The 21,803-nt window shown below is 45.6% G+C and overlaps 1 protein-coding gene across 10 annotated transcripts in view; it reads right to left on the bottom strand.

Annotated features, from left to right (window-relative positions):
- Positions 1 to 788: 788 nt before the first annotated feature.
- VPS39 (VPS39 subunit of HOPS complex) overlaps positions 789 to 21,803 on the bottom strand; it is a 49,639-nt gene continuing 28,624 nt past the window's right edge. For 4 of the 10 annotated variants that reach the window (XM_009428891.5, XM_063794827.1, XM_009428890.5 and 1 more), the window contains 17 exons: positions 20,516 to 20,636; positions 20,284 to 20,404; positions 15,794 to 15,923; positions 11,807 to 11,949; positions 9,465 to 9,608; positions 8,843 to 8,984; positions 8,633 to 8,719; positions 8,229 to 8,302; positions 7,788 to 7,886; positions 7,068 to 7,185; positions 6,430 to 6,558; positions 5,698 to 5,800; positions 5,422 to 5,467; positions 4,401 to 4,550; positions 4,101 to 4,235; positions 3,751 to 3,842; positions 789 to 2,898 (listed from right to left, as the gene is read on the bottom strand). In XM_009428891.5, the coding sequence (XP_009427166.1) occupies positions 2,823 to 2,898; positions 3,751 to 3,842; positions 4,101 to 4,235; positions 4,401 to 4,550; positions 5,422 to 5,467; positions 5,698 to 5,800; positions 6,430 to 6,558; positions 7,068 to 7,185; positions 7,788 to 7,886; positions 8,229 to 8,302; positions 8,633 to 8,719; positions 8,843 to 8,984; positions 9,465 to 9,608; positions 11,807 to 11,949; positions 15,794 to 15,923; positions 20,284 to 20,404; positions 20,516 to 20,636 (1,910 nt within the window). In that variant the 3' untranslated portion in view covers positions 789 to 2,822. Of the gene's footprint in view, positions 2,969 to 3,750; positions 3,843 to 4,100; positions 4,236 to 4,400; positions 4,551 to 5,421; positions 5,468 to 5,697; positions 5,801 to 6,429; positions 6,559 to 7,067; positions 7,186 to 7,787; positions 7,887 to 8,228; positions 8,303 to 8,632; positions 8,720 to 8,842; positions 8,985 to 9,464; positions 9,609 to 11,806; positions 11,950 to 15,793; positions 15,924 to 20,283; positions 20,405 to 20,515; positions 20,637 to 21,803 lie in introns of all 10 variants that reach the window. The other 6 variants (XM_009428889.5, XM_063794826.1, XM_009428888.5 and 3 more) reach the window with 3 other exon arrangements.

A 21,803-nucleotide genomic window follows, 5' to 3' on the forward strand; every position in this document is an offset into this window, starting at 1 on the left:
AACATCCAAAAAAGATGTGATTCAACTCCAAAATGAACCGAATGGGCAAGTTCAGACCAGAAACTCCCCCCCAAAAGGAATGTGTGACTGCCAGTGACCAGGCCCCAAAGAAGGGCCTGTTTCTGCTTTATTTGGATTGTGAAGCCAAGACTTGGCCTGGGCTCTAAGAAATGAGAGTCTGGCAGTTGGTGATAGCTGTGAATGTATGCAGGGGACCTGCGGATCCATACAAGAGGATAGGGCACAGAGCTAGCTGGGGGCAGAACCAGGCTGGGGCTCTAGCTCCTGACTGATGTGTCTTTCTGGCTGTACCATCCTCTTCTGGAAGTCATCGGCCCCACTGCACAATAAAGTCATTGCCCCTAGTGCCAGATGTGACAGAGACAACAAGGACTACATTTTCTCTTTGGAGTTGGCCAAAGTGAACCAACACTTCTCCACTTCCCAAACACCTCTGCGTCCCTCCATCCCAATTCCTTCATCATGGGCTGCAGGAAGAGGCACCAGGTGCTACTACATGATGGGGGAAAACACTTGGATCTCCCAGACGCCAGTGTGTCCCGCAGAATTCTGTAATGATGGATGTGTTCCGTACCTGTGCTGCTGACTCATCAGCCATGACCACACTGGCTGTACCACGTGGCATTTGTAATGCAAGTATTATATTCATTTTTTCTTGGTCACTAATTGGCTTATTCTTCTAAGTTCTTTGCTAAACTACTATCTTTTCATTGTTATTTTCATCAAACTCCATGGGAGGGGGAAATAAGAGACCCAGATAGGCTTGGTTTCTTGCTTTATTAGGTTTATTATAAGGAGCAGTGATGAGATCTTTATCAGTCCTCACTACAAAGCTTTCATCTCCAGCCTTCTCCATAGCTCTGTGGAGGGCAGAGAGTTGAGGGAAGGAAGAATGGAGCTTGGGAGCATGGGATCATGTATGTATACCAGGAAAGAAAACACACATTCTTTATTCTATTGCTTCAAACAAGGTTTGTGAGAATGGAAGATAACAAGCACAGCTGGCCAGGAAGGCAGGGCACACGTGGCAGGGCAAGTTCCTGCTATCCAGGGAGGCGGCCCAGAGCTTCCCTGCTGCTCCTGGAGGAAGCAGAGTCCAAGCTGGTCCAGACGAGGCCCCGGGCAGCACTGCTTCTGTGTGGGTATGGCCAGTCGGGACGTGGCGCCACACACTGCTCCTCCGAACTCTGGTGAAGGGCTGCCCAGCCTCACAGGCCTGAGCAGAGTCTCCCACATCTGCGAATGGGGCCAATGGCACTCACTGTCTCTTCAGGCCCCCACGGACGGCATGCCTGGGGAAGCCTAGTCTACTTACCATCAGCACGTTGATCTGTCACACAGCATGGAGCCATAGTTTACAAAGGACCACGGCATGTCAAGGACAGGCCACTAAAACTGTTGGTGCTGGGCACCATCACCCACCCTCACCACCATCAAAGACACTGGTGCAGTGAGACTTCGAGTCTGCAAAAACCCCGGGGAGGACAGGAGGCAGGGCCACTCTCCCTGTGTGTCATCAGCCTGCAGTGCCTGAAACTCCAGCCTGTGCACCTCTGGCAGGATCCCCCACACTGCTCCACAGGTTTGGCGGTGAGTTATTTTTAAACCAGCGTCCTGCTGTTCTTGCCCCCCGCGTCCCCTCTGCTGTGCCTAAACACCTCTCAGGAACACTTGGCAGCATGCCATTGTCAGTTCCAGGTCCACTCATCCCCTGCGTGTTGCCGGGACCCACCTTCCTGCGCTATCCCAGCACAACTCTCCAACCACACCATTGCTGAACAAAGCTGGGAGTGACGGTCAGGGCAGGCTGTAAGGCAAGTGAATGGAAACTGGCTGGAAAAAGAGAAAGGGCCCAGAGCACAAAATCGCCACGCACAAAGACTAAGCCAGCCTGCCTGAGTGTCTGGTGAGCGAAGACGGAGCAGGCACCTCTGTGGGAACATGTATCTAGGGATCACGCATACCCCAGACAGGGCAGGCCCATCCTCAGAAGCTGCAGTCACACTCAGCCCGGCCTGAGGCAAGGGATGCAGGGCCTTGCCTAGGCAGAGAATGATGCTCTCCGAGGCATCTAGGCATGGAGTGTATGGCAAAGAGGGTCTATTTACAACATACCTGACAATCAACTAGCACTGTATTCCTAGAACTGAGACTTCCCCTTGCTTCTCATCTTACCTTGCTTAAATATTAGTTATTCCCAGAGTCAGGGAAGTGGGAGAGAAAGCCTGGGTAGGGCAGTGAGGGAAGTGATAAATGGTGAGAAAGAAAAGGAGACTGAAAACTAACAGGGCAGCTACTGAGGGGTGCAGGGCACGGCTACCATGGAGATGTAAAACACTACACAGAATGCGAGCCATCGGGTCCATGCGGCCAGAAGCTTGAGTGCTGTTCTCTCATGGAACTCTCCAGTGAGCCATGCTGAGCGGTCCTTGTGAAGTCATGTACTTAATAGAAAAGCCCTTGATGAACAACCCCATGGTTACAAACACTTGTGACAAGTTTCCTTGTTCAGGTGACTGGTGTGCAAAGGCAAGATGGTGCACATCCTCCTGACCAAGCAGGTACTGAATTCTCTGGAATTGCCCACAACATAATGGTATAATCTCTTTTCCCATTAAAAAGCTGGCAATGCCAGACCATGAGTCTAATTAATTCAGAGTTGTTCCAGGGCACAAGATAGCCAGTAATGTTCAAATGGGGAGCCTTGTGGTGGTGGCAGCCAGGATTCCTAAGGCCAGGTGCTCCTTCACCTCTCTGGGAGAGCCAAGCTGTCCATCTGCTGGATCCCCAGGATGCTGGGCTCAAGTGTCAGCTGGGTTTACCTCTTTGGAACAGAAGTAGTGCACGACCACTCCATTGGGGTATCTTGCAAATGCACTGCAGGGAAGAAAATGGCTTGGGAGTGAGGACTGCTTCTAAGTGACCACTTCTCTGGCAGCGGCACGTCCTACAGAAGAGGCACATTGCTGGGGGGCCATTCCAAAAGCAGCCCACCCAAACCTCAAAGAACAGCCTGCCTGAGGGGCTCTGGATTTCTGTAGCCATCATCTCTGTCAAATAACCAAACAGAGGATGAGGTGCACACAGTTAAGAGTGCATGGGGTATTTTTTTATTATGCAAAACACACGGCATATTAAAGATGGGCAGTGCACCAGCCCAAAGCTCAGCCCTGGCTTCCTGAGAGCCAACAATGTTCATCAGAACAGCTTTCAGGCTAATTCTGAAAAGGACGGCGAGTTTGTCTTTCTAAAGAAAAATATTTGTCCAGCTACATAAGAGACAAATCACTCTCCTTTGAAGAAAAGGGGACTAACTAGAGTATATGTCTTAACACAGTATGAGTCTGGCTCAGGATCCTACTTGAGTCACAATGCAGTAGCTTGAAAGATCTTTTTCTTCCTTCACTGGATCTTCCTTATAAGAACTTTCTGCAGACCTACATCTCTTGGGCACCCACTGTATCAGGTTCTAGCTTTAAGAGGGGAAGAGTTTTATGGACAAGAATCCAACAGCTCCATACCATACATTGCAGGTCTTTAAATTCTCAAAGCCCACCCCCAACAGATAGAACAGGCTGCTCTCTGAAGGCTCAAGAACTAAAAGTTGTCAGGACAGCCAGCAGCCATGTTCTCCTTCTCTGTTAAAGGGCAGAAATCCATCCTGAGCGTTCTCCACCCCTGGGAACCTCCACAAAGCCCAGATGCCACACAGGTGTGAAGGTGGCTCACCTGTTCCCAATCTTCTTCTTACACACCATGCACACCTTCTCCTCTGTGATGATGCACTTCACCTGCTGGTGTAAAATCCGCTCTTCCTGGACCTGGAAGAACAGGGGGATTGAGGAAGAAGTTCTACAGTGTGGCACCCAGAAACAGGAGGCAGAGGCCAGCAACTGTGTCCTCTTTCAGTCGTCACAGATTCTTCTGCTTAGAACATTGGCAATTCAGTGTCAGGCTGGCTACTGGATCAGCTTGAGCTGCACTGTACAGGCTCTGCCTTGGTCAGAAGGGAACATGTGGACATTGTCTCATACTAAAAGTTAAAAGCCCACCCTAGAGTTTGGAAGGCCCATACCTACCCTCAGGAATTCTGCATGGAGAAGGTTCTTGAGCACTTGATTGAACCGTTTCTTTTGTGCATTTTCTTCCAAGACCTTTTCCAGGAAGATGCGTATGTCATTGATCTGAGTGTTTGCTGGCAGAAGGTTGAGGGCCTAGGGACAGGAACAGAGATAGGGACTGGGTGAGGTGAACAGGAGTGAGAATGAAGAAATGTCTGCAGCCATGGAGCTCTTGGACCCTAGTCCCTTTCCGCATTTCCTCTTCTCATTCGGTGCTCCCTGCAAACGCCCTCCATCTCCCTAGGAACAACTCCTGACCTTGGTGGTGTCCAGTTTGCTGTGGTGCAGCTCGAGGACCTGCAGAGCGGCCTGGAGGTTGGCTTTTGGCTCCAGTAGTTCCAGCTTGATTGGCCCCAGGCAGTGAATGCTGGGGGGCGACAGGTACATCCGAAGCAGGGACAGATACACCTGTCTCAGAGAGACATGAGCCACGTCAGGCTGGCAGCAACCCTCCCAGAACCCCCAGCACTGAGCATGCCTAACGATTCGAGGGGCTCGCCTACAGTAACAGCTATCACTGAGTATGTAAAACTGGTCATTTTCACCTTGTAAATTGGTAAGGTCAAACAGGCAACTGAAGATGTTAATTAAGGATTGCTTTTTCCCTGAGAGAAAAAACCAAATGCCTTGTATTCGTTTACCATTATGCCATTTACAAAACGCTACCACTGTAAAATAATTCAAAAAGATTCCTCATTTCCTTTGGCTTTAAAAGCTGAGACTCCATCACATTTCTGCAGGTGGGGATATCCTAAGGTGAGATGCTGCATTTCCTACTGGTGCCAGTACCACAGGCTTTCGCAACCTCAGTGCGCATTCGGGGCCAGATGATTCCTGGTTTGGGGGCTGTCCTGTGCATTGTTTAGCAGCATCTCTGGCCTCTACCCCCTGGATTCTGGCAGCACCCCTGTCCTCAGTCACAACAATCAAAAATGTCTCCAGACATTGAAAAGTCAATGTGTATTCAAGATATAGTACATCAGAACCATGACGGGTTCCCGCTCGACAGGCAGACCTCATAATTTATGACACAAATCAAGAGAGTAAAGAGACAGGAGTGCTATTAATAATCACAGGGATGACAAAGATATACGCCAGAACTACCCCAAGCACACCAGGATGAATGGTCCCCTGCTGTCCCTCAATACACACATGCAAGATCAGTCAGAGCCCTGACTCGCGCCCTGTCTTATTCTGCCACTCATATTATTGCCACCTCTGGTCAAACCAACGGGGAGAGGTATGCACACGTGCTCCCTGAGTCAGGGTCACTACTCACATCTTTGTTGCCATCTTTGTTTTGGTCATAGTGTTTATGGCAGTACCTGCAAGGGAGAGAGTGGTGAGAGCAGGTGGTGTGAGGGGGGCACATCTAAATGAGAGGCTGTGCGTGCAGCCTGCTCGAGCAGCCTAACCATAGCCAAAACTGGGGGCCAGGACGGAGGCGATTCTTGCTCCCGCAGTGGAGTGTGGGGAGATGGCCTTCTTAACTCTCATCTCTCTGCAGGGCCTGCTTTTCGACTACTTAGGAGGTGGGATGTTGGGGCAAACTTACTCCTCAGCCATCCTTGTATCCTTCAAGATGTGGACATAAATGAAAAGAGCTTGTTCATGTTTCCCCATGCGCCCCAACAGGAGAGCTCGTTCTTCTAAGAGGCCTAGGAGGAAAAGGAATATAAGGAACCACTGCCGCCATCACGCGAGCACAAGGTGGGGGCTACGCTGTCAGAGGAGTGGACACGGGGCAATATAAAGGGAAGACAATAGGATTCTTATTGCTTGGGTTTTTCTTCAAGGAGAAAATAACTGAAGTTTAAAAAAGGGGGAGGGAGCTATTTTAGGAAGTACTTTATCCCATCTTTTTTGAGGTCACATATAAACTGGGTAAGAATATTCATTCAGCAGCCAAGTACTTAACAACCACCTACAACATGCTAGGTGGTTCAGGTAAGATGAGCAAATGCTTGCTCTCAGCTCTCATAAAGACAAATTATGCCAGATTACAAAAACTGCTGAACAATGAACTTGGCCAAGAACATGTTCTGAAGCAAAAAACAGGTTGCAACCTGGCTATCAATTAGCATGTGGTTCATACCCAGGAAGGAGACTTTTCTCAGTCACGGTACAAAAGTGAGTCTTCAGAGAGGACAAAACAGGAGCACTGGCCTGAAACGCCTGGTTTTTCCAGGCCCAACTTTTGTGGAGAGTTGGGGAACAATTAAAGGGGTGGATTAGTCTTTGCATGACCTTCGCTGAAGTGGCTTCTGGCCCTAAGCCAGACACTCACCATCAAAGGGAAAATCACAGATGAGCCGGCCTGGATCATAGTAGCTGGAAATCTCCAAGAACATGAGGAGCTTTTGCCGGTATTCTCCCAGCTCACCCTCTTCCTCTCCAGCTGGGACTGAGGTTTTGCCTTTAAGGGAAACCAAGCTCAAAATGAAAGGACACTGCCAGGTGGCAATGTAGGGTCATCAAGAAAAATGAAGGGAATGGGGTTCAAGGATGTCACCACATGACCAGAAAGGGCCTCCAGGGTGGCTTCCATGCTAACTTCTTTTAGTTCATAGTCTCTATGTGGCCCCAAAACATCAGCTTACGGTTAAAAAAATAAGCTGAATAGAGAAATACTCTGTGGGCAAACCTGTTTCTTATCAGTATAGCTGTCATCTTGCAGACAGGTCTGTTCCTTCCACCCTCCCCGAGGGATGACTCTGAGACACTCAGAGATGCCAGGACCCAGACAAGAGCTCCTGAGTCTCATGTGCCAGGCTTGTGTCACTTAGCTCCCCTGGCTCCTCTTCAGAACTTCTGCGCACCTGGGCAGAGAATAGGGTGGCCTGCTTACCCCCACCACATGTGGCACCTGGGTCTGTGCTCTCCTCTAGGGCCTGGGGCCAACCGGCTTCCTAAAAGAACTGGTACCTGCAGGGAAGGACAGGAGATACTCCTTCATCAGACCTTGCACCTTCTCACAGTATAGCTGGATCAGGCAGTTGTGGAACCGAGAGCCTGTCTCCTCCCAAACATGGATGATGTGTTCCTGAGGCAAGATGTAGGTCTTTGTCACTGGTATTCTCCAGGCTGTGACCTGGTCTCCCAGCCTCCCTCACATTTTTAAGGCCCAACAGGTCCCATCCAGATTATCCCCTAATCGGGCTGCAAAGATGACTAAGAGACAGCTCGTCTAAAGCCACCAGAAGTTTCACAATGCGACCCAGTAACGTGAGGAGCCGTCTTCTCAATTACTAAACTCCATTTTACTAATTTTGTCCCATAATCCTCCAAACTCTCATAGCGACTCATGTAATTATGGTTAAATATCTGCATCCTGGTACTTAAGCCTATTTGATTGTCCTGTGGTCACTTTTGAGTTTCGCTTTGGAATTTTTTTTCCAAATGTGGCTTTGGAATTTTTTTTTCTAAACATTATTCTTTTATCCCTCTGTACTTTACCTAGATTTGGTAGGTAGCATTTCCAGCTTGGTCTACTGGGATCTTTTTCTTCAGAGGAAGCTGAAATAACCCTCATCCTTCCAATCCCCAAGTGACATAAATCCCAAATCTGAACAGCCCGATAACAGAACCACGCAGTCCTGGATCCTGGGTTTAAAGCTTTTTAGTGCAGACCAAAAAATACCTTACCAGATAAGGAATAGCCAGACCCTTAAAATTCTCTATTAAGAAGCCGAGGACTCGATCACGTGGCAGAGACTCCACTTCCGGGAGATCTTCAGTAAATATCTGTTAGAATGAACCCGAGTTCCAGCAGCAGAACCATCTGACTGCAGTTCCAGCAAACACACACGCATGTGAGCGTAGGGATCAAACAGACTTTAGGAGGGGAAGGGTACGAGAAGGCATCTGTAGGCAGTCAGCATGTCAGACGAGGCACAGGCCTCCTCATGCCTGTGCAAGGCTCTCTCTACCAACTACAGTGCTGGCTCGCGCTTCCCAGTCCACCCTTTCTTCATGCACCAATGAAGACAGATGCATGAATCCACCCTCCTCTCCATCCACTGCTGTCTCAAGTGCAATAAGAACCAAGTGTGTACCAGATAAATCCAAGGGACTCCCGTGGCTCACCTTCAGGCCATCTTCTGGGAAGTCTCTCAGCACCCACACTGAGTAGGAGAAAATCAAATGCAGGTTTTCTGTGCCTAGAAGGAAAAGCAGGACTTGTCAGCAGTTGAGGCCCATCTTGCCTGTGGCACTGGGAAGGCAGGTGGGCAAGTTGCCCCAGAATTCATTTTCCTGAAAAGACAGCTCAAGCATGAGCCACTTGGGGTTGTTAGCCCTACTGGGCTGGCTCCATACCAGGGGGCTGTCACAGGCCAACCACCGAGGGACTTTTATGCCATTTGGAGGAATGAAATTGAGTGAACACAAGCACGGGAGGGAGGGGAGCAACCAACCAGAAACAGAAACAGAGGGAGACCAGGTCATTTGAACAGGAGCGCTTTCCCACCCCTTTCAAAAGGCGGACTTACCCAGATGCTGCAGATACTGCACTGTCCTCTCGTGGCCTTTCAGAGGGGAGTTGGCTTTCTTGGACTGGTCCACGAGCACCTGCAGAGCTGGCCACCAAGCCCAAGAACAAGGTCATGAGCCTTTTCCCCACGGGAGATTTGCCATATCTCAGTGGGTTTCCCCTGCCATGTACAAGAGCCCCTCCCAGATCCAAGGAACCACCCCCACACCTTTCTCGTGGAGCCCCTTCTTCTCATACAGGATGATAAGCTCACTGTACTTGTGAGCCTTCTTCAGCACGTGCTCGCTCTCCTCGATGTGGCAGTGATTGTTCTCCAGGCGTAGCAAGGGGGCCACCAGGGCCACATTTGTCTGCAGAAAGAGCAGGAGTTCAGTGGAAACTGCTTCCTGGGGAGCCCCACCCTTCCCTGGCCCAGGCCTGCTCTAGGCTGAAAGGCCAGGAATGTAGCACAAGCAAGAGAAAGCAGACAGCCCTCTTTCAGGACAGCAGGTAGAGGCTTTTAGAGCATTTATGGACCTTCGCACAATGTGTTTTAATGTTCTGTGGGGGAGAACATTTCTTGAAGGAAATACTGTCCCAGCTGACTTTGTAGCACTAACTGCAATCCGACCAGAGAAGATGAATCCACTGTACAATTGTGCATTGATATCTTGCCTTATCCTCTTAATTCCAAGAGACTCACAGACATCAGGAGAAGTCTATATGGTTTCCAGAATCAAAGACTTCACTCTTAGTAATGGCAGGTCCCTCAGGGTCTAGCACTCCCTTTTACTTTCCCAGACTGTCAGGGTAACTGGGAATTGTGGCACCCGAGCCCTCAGGTAACTCACGTGGAGATAGCACTTGAGCAGGGTGGTGTCGATGATTTGTAGCAGCTTCTTCTTGGATTTGATGGTGGGAGTGCCTTCCATGAGCGGGGAGGTGCTTGACTGGTGATCAGAGTCATTCAGCTTCTTTACCAATTGACTTCGTTTCTGCAAAGGTCAAAATGTGGGGTTAAGTCCAGGACTAAGTCTTCCTTTGTCATCTGAGCTACTGGGTAATTCTGAATACCTCCAATCAGCTCATGCCTATTGGCCTGATCTCACATTAGCATTCGATTTTTAGCACTGCCAAATTGCCACAGAGACAACAACAATTATTTATTGAATATTTGCTACAGACCAGGCACCATGCCAAGCACTTTATATATACCATCTTAAACCTAAAACAAGTGCCGATAATATTATCCTTATTTTACAGGTGAGGAACCCAAGGCACAGGTGTCAGCTGCTACGTAAGGGGTAGGGCAGGATTCAAACTGGGGTCTGACTCCAAAGCCCATGTTCTTTTATTTTTTTAAAAATCAACCTTATTGAGGTATAACTTACAATAAAATCTAATCTTTTAAAGTGTACCATCAGATACATTTTGACAGATGTGTACATGCAAGTAACCACCTCAGTGAAGGAAGATAACATTTCTATCACTCCAGAAAGTTCCTCGTGCTGTTCCCAAACAATCCCACCCACTGATATGCTTTTGATCCCTGGAGATGAGTTTCTGCCTATCCTAGAACTTCATCCAGTATGTATTCTCTTAAGTCCGGCAGAGCCCATGGTCTTGCTCTGCCATCTCTCTGGCACAATACTACTGTCAGTTACTTCATGCATTCCCAGTGTCAGTGAAGAAGGCCAGGGAAGGACGTGTGCTCACCTTCCTACAGCTAAGACATTGGCAGTGGAGGGCCTTCCACAATGCCACTGGCTTTGGGAGATACTATGCCCAGGAATCTTTTTTACTTAGCACAGTGTGTGCAGTGTGTAGGCAGTGGCAAGTTTGTGTGCTCCTTGCAGGCTGCCAGCCCCAGGAGGGTACCCCTGGAGCCCAATGTCAAGGAAGGGCTGAGGCCACCCATGCCTGATCAGACCTGCAGGCACTCACTGACCCAGAGGCAGGGAGTGGAAAGCGGCATGACAATTTTTCCAGCAATACTTCTTTTTTTTTTTGAGACAGAGTCTCACTCTGTTGCCCAGGCTGAAGTGCAGTGGCGCAATCTCGGCTCACTTCCACCTCTGCCTCCTGAGTTCAAGCAATTCTCCTGCCTCCTGAGTTCAAGCAATTCTCCTGCCTCAGCCTCCTGAATAGCTGGGATTACAGGCGTGGGCCACCACACCCAGCTAATTTTTGTATTTTTAGTAGAGACGGGGTTTTGCCATGTTGGCCAGGCTGGTTTCGAACTCCTGACCTCAGGTGATCTTCCTGTCTCAGCCTCCCAAAGTGCTGGGATTACAGGCATGACCCACCACACCCGGCCAACAGCAATACTTCTCAGTGCCTACCCTAGAGCATTCTGAAGACCCCTTACAAAGATCTGCAAAACACTTAAGAGGAAAAAATATCAATAAGGTCTCTGATTCTGAATGGATACACAGGAAATAAACAATAGCCTTCTGTGACAGAAATCTAGGGTTAAGGGACTTTAATAGAGATGCTGGTTTTAGTGCTGACTTAAAAAATGTATCTGTCTATAACAGTAAATCATAAAAAATTTTAAATCTAAATACCTCCCTAAAAAACATGTTATATAAGGACATTTATTGATAAGGAAGTACTTTCTCAGTATATGGCTAAATTTTTAAAAAGTAAGCTATAAAACAATCTACAATTTGATATCCATTTGCAATAAATAAACCAAGAAGTAAATAAACAAAAGCTAATTCATAGATATACAAGTCTAGAAGGACAACACTAAAATGTTTCTTACATTCTGGTGGTAGAGTTATAGGTAATTTGTATTTCTGCTTTGTACTTTTTTGTGTGTGTTTTCCAAGTGGTTCCACATACAGGAGGCATTTTCCCCAAAACCATGTATGTTACAAAAAGTTTGTTTTAAAAAAACTTGTATGCTTCTATCAACTAAAATTTACTTTTTTTAGTTTCTATAACAGCTTTGTGTGAATTTACTAGGAATTGGGTGTGTTTATTTTTATCAAGATTTGGCAGAAAACCCCACCTCAATGGTACTGTAAAGTTAGAAGTAGCAGAAAGAAACTTTACCCCAGGCAGACTTCCTACAGCATTAATTTACAGACTGCCTTGGCATTAGAGAAGGCCCTCAATTCCTTGCCACAAAGAAACAAGTACTGAAACTCCCAGGCAAACTCTTTCACGCACTCTGTACTATACCTACCTGTGTCAGGTAGTCAATCAGAGCTAAGTGAGCCTTCTCCAATTCAGCCCCGGAGAGCACAGGCAATGGGTTGGGATACTGCAACTGCTTTCTGTAGTCTGTGGGCAGCAGGTCAGGGTACAGGCCCATCACATGGGTGGGATCTATATGGAAGGTAAACATGATTCCTCTGGAAAGGAGCCCAACAATTTAGGGATAAAATAAAACAGGACTATTACTATAGCAAAATAAGTTCCAGACTGATTTAAAAAAAAAAAAGACTCTCAGTTCATAAACATTCAATGAGCTGTAGACTTATGATTTGAGCATTTTTTATACATATGTTAAAATTCACTAAAACATCACAAAAATGCCTGACTATATTCAAATACACCCACAGAATTAGAATTGAATATTTATCAAGCCTCTGAAAGTAGAGAATAAAAAATTTCTAAGGAAAAATGCTGATATTGAAGTAGAAGAGATCAAGAGACTCAACAATAAAAAATTTAAGTCAAAAAAAGAAACATTACTAAAAAAAAAGACAACAGGCTAGGGAATATATTTGTAGTATATATGGCAAGAGGCTAATTTGTTGATTACAAGACTGGGCAGCATAGTAAGAACACATGTCTACAAAAAAATTTTAAATTTGCTAGGCATGGTGGCATGTGCCTGTGTCCAGCTACTTGGGAGGCTGAGGTGGGAGGATCGCTTGAGCCCAGGAGGTCGAGGCTGCAGTGAGCTGTGATCATGCCACTGTACTCCAGCATGGGCAAGAGTGGAGACCCTGTCTCAAAAAAATTTTTTAAAAGAGGGTAATATGTTGATTAAACAAATTCACATAAATTGGCAATAAAATGTAAGACTTCATTTGATAAATGACCAAAAGACAAGACCAACTGACAAGAGAATATAAATATGTGGGAAAATGTTCTGCTACATTAAGAATCAAAATGGTGCACATTAACAATGTCAAAGAGGTGACATTTTCCTTCTGCCTTAGAATTTATGGTGTTCTCACAGATGCTCGCAGATTTTTTTTTTTTTTTTTTTTTTTGAGACAGGGTTTTGCTCAGTGGCACAATCTTGGCTTCTTGTAGTCTTGACCTCCTGGCTCAAGTGATCCTCCTGCCTCACCTTCCCAAGTAGCTGGGACTACAGGCATGTACTACCCTGCCAGCTAATTATTTTTAAATTTTTTGTAAAGACAAGGTCTCACTATGTTGCCTAGGCTGGTCTTGAACTCCTGGGCTCAAGCAATCCTCTTCTCTTTGGTCTCCCAAAATGCTGGGATTATAGGCATGAGCCACTGTACGTGGCCACTCCCAGATTGTAATAGCAAAATGCTGTAAGTAGCCAACATATCCCCTCACTGACTGGGGGCTGGTTATATAATTTACAGTGCATCAATGCTGTGGAACACTATGGTGTATGGTCAATTGGCACTTCCCATCCATTTCTACTCCTTTATAGCCCACAGGGGCTATAAAACTGAAAACTACTTTTATCAAACTCCCTAGCAGTCAGGGTTCTAAGTGAAAATCTGGTTCCACCCAGAAACAGGATATGAGATTTGGAAACTGAAAGTGAGATGGAAGCCTCCCTCTTCCAGCTCATGAGTGTGTGCAGCCAGACTCGGCATTTCCAGTGTCTGGTTATCAGCTCTGCCATTCCGTAGAGGCACCTGCCTGGATACAGCAGCCTGCACTCAGTCACCAGCTCTGTGGGAACTGAGGATACTACAGGGCTTAGGCTGTGGAAGCAGCAGCAACTTGCTGACCTCTGGATCACAGGGATGTGCCCACATCAATGTCCAGTAGTGGAACCCTGTCTTCTCCTCATTCAGCTCATCCAACAATCTGTGTGTCTATATGTAGTAAAATATACATGCCACAATATTTATCCTTTTAACCATTTGTAAGCATACAATTCAGTGGCATTAAATACATTCACACTGTTGTGCAACCGTCACACCATCCATCTCCAGGACTTTTCCATCATCTCAAATTGAAACTACCTTAACAATAAACAATTACTCCCTATTCTCCCTCCATTCCAACCCCTGGGAACCTCTATTTTACTTATAGTCTCCATGAATCTGCCTACTCTAGGTACTTCAGATAAGGGCAAGTTCTCTCTTCCAGGCTATGTGGAGTCTTGGTGGTAGGATAGCTCTAGGGACCTACCTTTGCCTTCAGAAGCGGAGGGGAGCCAAACCTCTTTCTCCACCCCTAGTAGAGTCTGGGGGTCAGACCATGACCTAATCCTGGCTAATCAGATCCTTGATCTGGAGGAAATGATGCAAGGATGACAAGCAGCGTGGTACACACCAACATATATCATACATCCCATCCTATGTGCTCCTCTTAGGTAACATGACACTCCTCCATCAAGAGAGGAAGTCTGATGAACTTCCTTGCCTTGAACCTGGCAGGACCCTTGTAAACCAACAGAATATAGGAAGAGTGAGAGTCACAAAAGACATTGAAGCTTCTGCCTAGGTCTCTTAAACACGCCTTCCGGAAAGAGCCAGCTGTTATGCATGAGGACACTCAAGCAGCTCTGAAGAGAGACCCCCTTGGACAAGAACTGAGGCCCCTGGCTCCAGCCAGCACCACTTTGTCAGCCATATGAGTGAGCCAGCTTGGAAGTGGATCTTCTAGCCCCGATTTCAAATGATGGTAGCCCAGGTGACATAAAACTGCAACTGCCTGAGAGATCTGAAGCAAGGACAGTGCAGCTGACCCCTTCCCAAACTCCGGACCAACAAGTACTAACAGAGATGGATGATTACTGTTACTTTAAGCCATACAGTTTTGGGGAGATTTGTTACGTAGCATTAGACAGCTAATACACTAGCAGAGGGCAATTTTTATCAAGGATGCAACAACAGGGGAAGTGGCAGTGGCAACGGCTAAGAAGGTGGCTATGCTAGTGCAGGATGGCCCAGCCTGTCCTGGCTACAAACTGATCATTGTCTGGCTTCCTGTTTTGTTTCCAGCTGGGAGGGCCTCCAGAGCTCCCTTCATTTCCATCTATTCCCCAGCCTAATCTCCCATCAATTTTATGAATTCTTTCAACTGTCATTACCCTAATATTCCAATAAACTCTGCTTAATTTATCCAGATTCTACTTAAACGATCCAGAGTTGGTCTCCATTGCTCACAACCAAGAATCTTGACTGATACAGGGAATTACCACAGTTCATTACTGGCCAAGGTTGAGGAATGGTGGAAAAAAGGCAAAGCAATGAAGAGGAGAAAAGAGGAGATGCTAGTATGATATAGAGTCAATCCAAGTATATATAGATAGATTGATCCAAATTAAGCAAAACTGGGATATACAGTTTTGAATATACAGTAATGAAATTCAATACTAATAACATCAAACACTTACAGAGCATTGTTAAGTGCCACACACTGTTCAAAGCACTTCATATAATCCTTATAGCAGCACTCTAAGGTAAGCAGTAGTATGATCATCTCTTTTTTGCAGAGGAGAAAGCAGAAACACAGAGAGGTCCAGTAACTCTGCCAGACCTCAGGCAGACCCCAGGGTACCTGCTCCTCGCCACTACACTCATGTCTAGAGGTTTCAGGACATTAAGAAAAGGAAGAGCTTCATGGCACTGCCCTGTGTTGGCTCTCAAAAATGATCTGCAGTTTAATCCAAGGACTTTGGTTTAGAACAGCATTCAATAAACACTAGCTGATCAAATACCCATTTGTTGAACTGAATGACTTTCTGCTACCTTTCTCTAATGGCAAGGGCATATCATACTGGAAAATTGGGAGTCCACATTTATTGAGAAGACCAGACTCATAGGATTAGGAGTATAGATATGTAACCACTGTGGTCACCCCACAGGATCTTGCTAGGTATGAGGATCAATTTAGCTGAGCCTAAACCTTCTCCATTCTCAGAAGTCTGTTATCATTTCTCCCCATACTTTTCAGGCTCCCCTCCTCCATTAGTTCCTTATATAAAGGCCTCACCACTTGTTACCTGTGCCAAGTTTAGCAAAGACCTGCATGGACTCATCAAAACGCTTCTGGCAGAAGAGGTTGAAGGCATACAAGTTCTTGATGTGATGAATTTGTTGCTGCTTTTCACTGTCAGAATCATCTTTCATTTCCTAATAACGGAGCAGAATATGTAAGAGTTCACTCACTCAACAAATATTGTTCAGTATGTTCCTGATGTTAGAGAAGATGCTAGGAGCTACAGAACGCCAAAGTGTACAAGACAAGGCCGGGCGCGGTGCCTCACGCTTGTAATCCCAGCACTTTGGGAGGCCGAGGCGGGCGGATCACAGGGTCAGGAGATTGAGACCATCCTGGCTAACACGGTGAAACCCCGTCTCTACTAAAAATACAAAAAATTAGCTGGGCGTGGTGGCATGTGCCTGTAGTCCCAGCTACTCGGGAGGCTGAGGCAGGAGAATCACCTGAACCCAGGAGGTAGAGGTTGCAGTGGGCCAAGATCATGCCACTGCACTCCAGCCTGGGTGACAGAGTGAGACTCCATCTCAAAAAAAATAAAATAAAATAAAACAAAGTGTACAAGACAGCCACATGGTATCCGCCTTGCAGCCTCCCCTTACAGTCTAACTGTAAGACTGCTAAGTAACTACGCAATTAAAACACAACAGGGTTTCTACGAGATGCCTAACCGATAATCTTGAAAATTGTCATGGTCATGAAAAACAAGGAAAGATAAAATGTCACAGACCAGAGGACACTAAGGACACATGACAACTAAATGCAATCTGATTTCTGGATTTGATTCTGGAACAGAAAAAACGACACTAATAGAAAAACTGGCCAAATCTGAATAAAACCTAGAGTTTAGTTTAAAAACACAAAATAGGGTAAGAGTGATGACAAGCATGTGGGAGGGGTCCCCAATCCAGTCTGAGTCGGGGGTCCAGGATGGATTCCAAGAGGGACCTAAACTGAGACATAACGGATGAGTTGGGCCAGGCACCGTGGCTCATGCCTGTAATCCCAGCACCTTGGGAGGCCGAGGTGGGCAGATCACCTCAGGTCAGGAGTTTGAGACCCAGCCCGGCCAACATAGTGAAACCCGTCTCTACTAAAAATACAAAAATTAGCTGGACATGGTGGCATGTGCCTGTAATCCCAGCTACTCAGGAGGCCAAGGCAGGAGAACTGCTTGAACCCAGGAGGCGGAGGTTGCAGTGAGCCAAGATCACGCCACTGTACTCCAGCTTGGGTGACAGAGCGAGACTCCATCTCAAACAAAAGGATGAGTTTGAGTTAGGTAAATGAAGCTGAGCAGATGACAGGGAGGGGAAGAGGAGCATGTACTCCCCAGCAAAGGAGACAGCACATGTGCAAGGCTTTAAAATGGCAGAGAGAGCACAGTGTACTCAAGGAATGAAAAACATCCGATGGGCCGGGCGCGGTAGCTCACGCCTGTAATCCCAGAACTTTGGGAGGCTGAAGCGGGCGGATCACGAGGTCAGGAAAGACCATCCTGGCCAACATGGTGAAACCCCGTCTCTACTAAAATACAAAAAATTAGCCGGGCGTGGTGGCGCATGCCTGTAGTCGCAGCTACTCAGGAGGCCGAGGCAGGGGAATTGCTTGAACCCGGGAGGCGGAGGTTGCAGCGAGCTGAGATTGCACCACTGCACTCCAGCCTGGCGACAGAAGAAGACTCTGTCTCGGGAAAAAAAAAAAAAAAAAGAAAGAAAAAAAACAGAAAGCCATCTGGCATAGCTGGCACGGTTGGGAAAGGTCCTATTCTCAGTAAAAGCTAAACAAATGCAGCTGCTATGAGCTTTGCTTCTTCCTCATAACCTATTTTCCCCTTATACCTCTTTAGCCAATCTTTATCAAATTTAGTTTTTTCTTTCAAAATGTCTCTCAATTTCCCCCTTTCCTTTCTTTTCCTATTACCGCCACACTAGTCCAAGCCATCATCAACATGTGGCTGTCCCTGGTCTCCGCTCTCCTGCTTGGTGCTTCAAAGGCTTCCAAAACCTGGTGCCAGCCTCCTTATCTAGCTGAGTCCCAAACACTTAGGCCATACCTTCTTCTCCAGTCAGGACAGGCTCCAAATGCGATAGACACAGGCCACACTTTACACTTCTTTAACTTCCTCTCCATCTGGAATGTTCCATTTCCTGCTCTTGATCCTAATCTAACATATTCTTAAACGGTCAACTCAAGTGTCCAGCCGTAGGATGCCTTTTCCAGCCCACAGCGAACTGTCCCTCTCTGACACTTGGCTCTAGGACTTATCAATGCCAAAGTTTAGTTTGTAATTTCCCTCTGAAAGTTCCATTATGTTTGCGTATCTATTTAAATAAAAGATAGGTTCTTCCTGGACTAACATGATGTCAATCAACCTTTTTTTGTCATAAAAAGGGCAGAGCACAAAGTAAGTATGAGCCTAGAAAAGAGAAGGAAAAATGGGAACCCACTTCCATTTTCTTTACCTGAGATTAAACAACCTGAACTAGGAAGATCACTGAAAAGACTCTGAGACCTTCCTGCTAAGAAAAATAGACTAAAGAGTTTCATACTGCATAACCTTTTTATCAAAAACTAAATACATTACTTCCATATGTTAAATATATGTAAAAGATTAAACATATGTATTTAATCATTAAATATATATTTTAAACGTATACTAAATATGTTTATATTTTAAATATATATGTAAAAGAGTAAGGTCATGATAAATACAAAATTTAGGATAATGATTACATCTGGAGGAGAGGCAGACGGATGGGATGGGAAGGATTATAAAAAGTTATAAAAGTTATGGTTCTTGGGTAGGATGGTGAGTTCATGGGTATTCACTGTATTATTTTTAAAAATGAAAATAAAATAATATAGGACAATGCATGAGTAGAAAAAAAACAGTAAGATGCTGAAATTCAGTGCTCTAAGAAAGCAATCATCTTTATGGAATATTAACTATGTCTTACTATTAAGATCAGATTTTTATTTTAAATCCAGAACATATATGTCCAAAGTAAATGTTCTTCACGAGTAGCCACCATAGGTAACTAAAAGTATCTGCATTCTAAAAAAGTGCTTTCCTTTTAGAAATAGTTTACAGGATACTCTAGAAATTCAGTTTTATTACTATTATCTTCATAAACATCTCTTCTTTAAAGTATCACTATCTGAGGCTGGGCATAGTAGTTCACATCTATAGTCCCAGCACTTTGGGAGGCTGAGACAGGAGGATCACTTGAGCTCAGGAGTTTAAGACCAGCCTGGGCAACAAAGTGAGACCCTGTCTCTACAAAAAATAAACAAATTAGCTGGGTGTGGTGGTACATGCTTGTGGTCCCAGCAACACAGGAGGCTGAGGTGGGCTGATCACTTGAGACCAGGAGGTCAAGACTGCAGTGAGCCAAGACTGCATCACTGCACTCCAGTCTGGGTGACAGAGTGAGACCCTGTCTTAAAAAAAAAAAAAAAAAAACCTCAAAAAACCCCCAAATACATAAAGTAGCAATATCTGGTTTAACAACTAGGTTAGGCTCAGAATGACTTTTGGTTGTTTCCTACAAGCAAATCCACCCCCTACAGATGACAATAATCATCACTGATGATGTTTAAAAGAACAAGACACAGACTCTGACATCAACATTGGAACAAGAGGTGGTCACTATTTTGCTGTGAACAAGATCCCTTGCAAACATTACAGTAAGCATCATAAATATAAGACTGCAGCCTGGCTGAATACAACAACTTGAAGTAGTTTCAGAATATTAAAAGAAAGCCTACTTATCCAAACATAGGAGTCTACTGTGGAAAGGAATTTTGAGGGGTCCTCTAGTTGTTGCATTCAACTTGACTATAACAGTATATTTATGATTGCTACTAAACTTTAATGTCTCCATTATCTTTAATTTTTCATGACCATACAATATATTAAATTATTTTATTCTCCCATTAATTTTTTTTGTTGTTTTTTGAGACAGAGTCTCGCTATGTCACCCAAGCTGGAGTGCAGTGGCATGATCTTGGCTCACCGCAACCTCTACCTCCTGGGTTCAAGCAATTCTCCTGCCTCAGCTTCCTGAGTGGCTGGGATTACAGGTTCCTGCCACCATGCCCAGCTAATTTTTGTATTTTTAGTGGAGACAGGGTTTTGTCATGTTGGCCAAGCTGGTCTCGAACTCCTGACCTCAGGTGATCTGCTCGCCTTGGCCTCCCAAAATGCTGGGATTACAGGCGTGAGCCACCGCTCCCGGACTCTCACCTTAATTCTACAAGGTACTATTACTAGAATTGATATTCATTCTACATTTGACAGATAAAGTGAAAAAGTAAAATCACTTAGAGTTACATAGATATTTTACGGTGGAGTCAGACCTAGTATTCAAGGCCCTGGACTTTCAGCTATGTGCTTATTCTACTAACCCAAAATAAATATGAACATTGAAACCCAAATCACCTACTTTCAAGAACAATAAGGAAGGAAGACTAGTCAGGAACAAGACTTACTGCGAGCTGCAGAGCCAATTCAAACTGCTTGTCCTGGAGAAGTTGTTGGATTTGGGTTGCCATGGGGACAGGGATGAGTCTCCAAACAAAATGATTGCTGGCCACATAGATAATGTTTGATCTGGAAGCAAGAGTAAGAATATTAGCAAAAGATCACAGGCTTTGTGATGACACAGGTGACTTTACAACTTTGGGATAATATACAGCCATAGCAAAAAAAGAAATTCCTTACCCTCCTGAGGTAATGAAACGGGGCCTTTGCAATTCAATGCTTTGGACCAGAAGCCTCGGTTCAAATGTTCGGATCTCAACATACCGAGGCAACACTGCAATGATGTAGGGAGGCTGGTGCTCTGTGAAAGAGAACATACACAGCAGTTGTTCCGGTCTAAGGCTTTGGGTTTATGGAGTGTTTCAGCTGCCCATTCTAAGATACATTTAAATGGATCTCCAAAAAGTCCCCTAGTCAAATATCAAGCCAGGATCTTACACTGTGATTCAGAAAGAAAGAAAAAAAAAATTGGCCTGTAATCCCAGCAACTTGAGAGGTTGAGGTGGGAAGGTCACGTAGGCCGGAAGTTTGAGACTGACCTAGGCATCTTAGTGAGACACTGCCTCAACAAAAACATTTATTAAAAAATTAGTCAGGTGTGGTGGCACACACCTGTAGTCCCAGCTACTCAGGAGGCTGAGGTGGGAAGATCATTTAAGCCCAGGAGTTTGAGGCTGCAATGAGCCATAACTGCACCACTGCACTCCAGCATGGGTGACAGAGTGAGATCCTGACTCTAAAAAAAAGAAAAATAAAAAAAAAATTGCTTTGCTTGAGTTATGATCAGAGAAATCTCTTGCACAAAAAAGACACATCAGCTGTGCTGACAGTCACCTGATCCCACTCCTGCCTTATTCCCCAAAGAACTGGATAAAAGTTTCACTTGCTCTTTTTTCATCAGTCACAAAGCCAGGCCAGACAAAGGCCAGTTGCAGCTGCCCATAACAATGCATCAGTGGGAGAACCAGGTAACAGAACCTCTTCTTTCATTCTCTTAGAAAGGTGGCGGGAGGGGGAAAGGCCGGGTGCAGTGGCTCACGCCTGTAATCCTAGCACTTTGGGAGGCTGAGGCAGGTGGATCACGAGGTCAGGAGATCGAGACCATCCTGGCTAACATGGTGAAACCCTGTCTCTACTAAAAAAAAAAAAAATACAAAAAAATTAGCCGGGCGTGGTGGCAGGCGCCTGTAGTCCCAGCTACTCGGGAGGCTGAGGCAGGAGAATGGCGTGAACCCGGAAGACGGAGCTTGCAGTGAGCCGAGATGCACCACTGCACTCCAGCCTGGGAGACAGAGCAAGACTCCATCTCAATAAATAAATAAATAAATAAAATAAAAAATAAAAAAAAAAGAAATAAAAAAGAAAGGTAGGGGGAAGGCAAATTCTATTTTCCCTAAAATTACTCTAAGGGAAGAGTTCCACATTTCTAGCCAATGTTGTTTCTGCTAGAGATTTTCACAGAGAAAAG

Source organism: Pan troglodytes, chromosome 16, assembly GCF_028858775.2.
Source record: "Pan troglodytes isolate AG18354 chromosome 16, NHGRI_mPanTro3-v2.0_pri, whole genome shotgun sequence".
Classification (NCBI taxonomy): Eukaryota; Metazoa; Chordata; class Mammalia; order Primates; family Hominidae; genus Pan; species Pan troglodytes.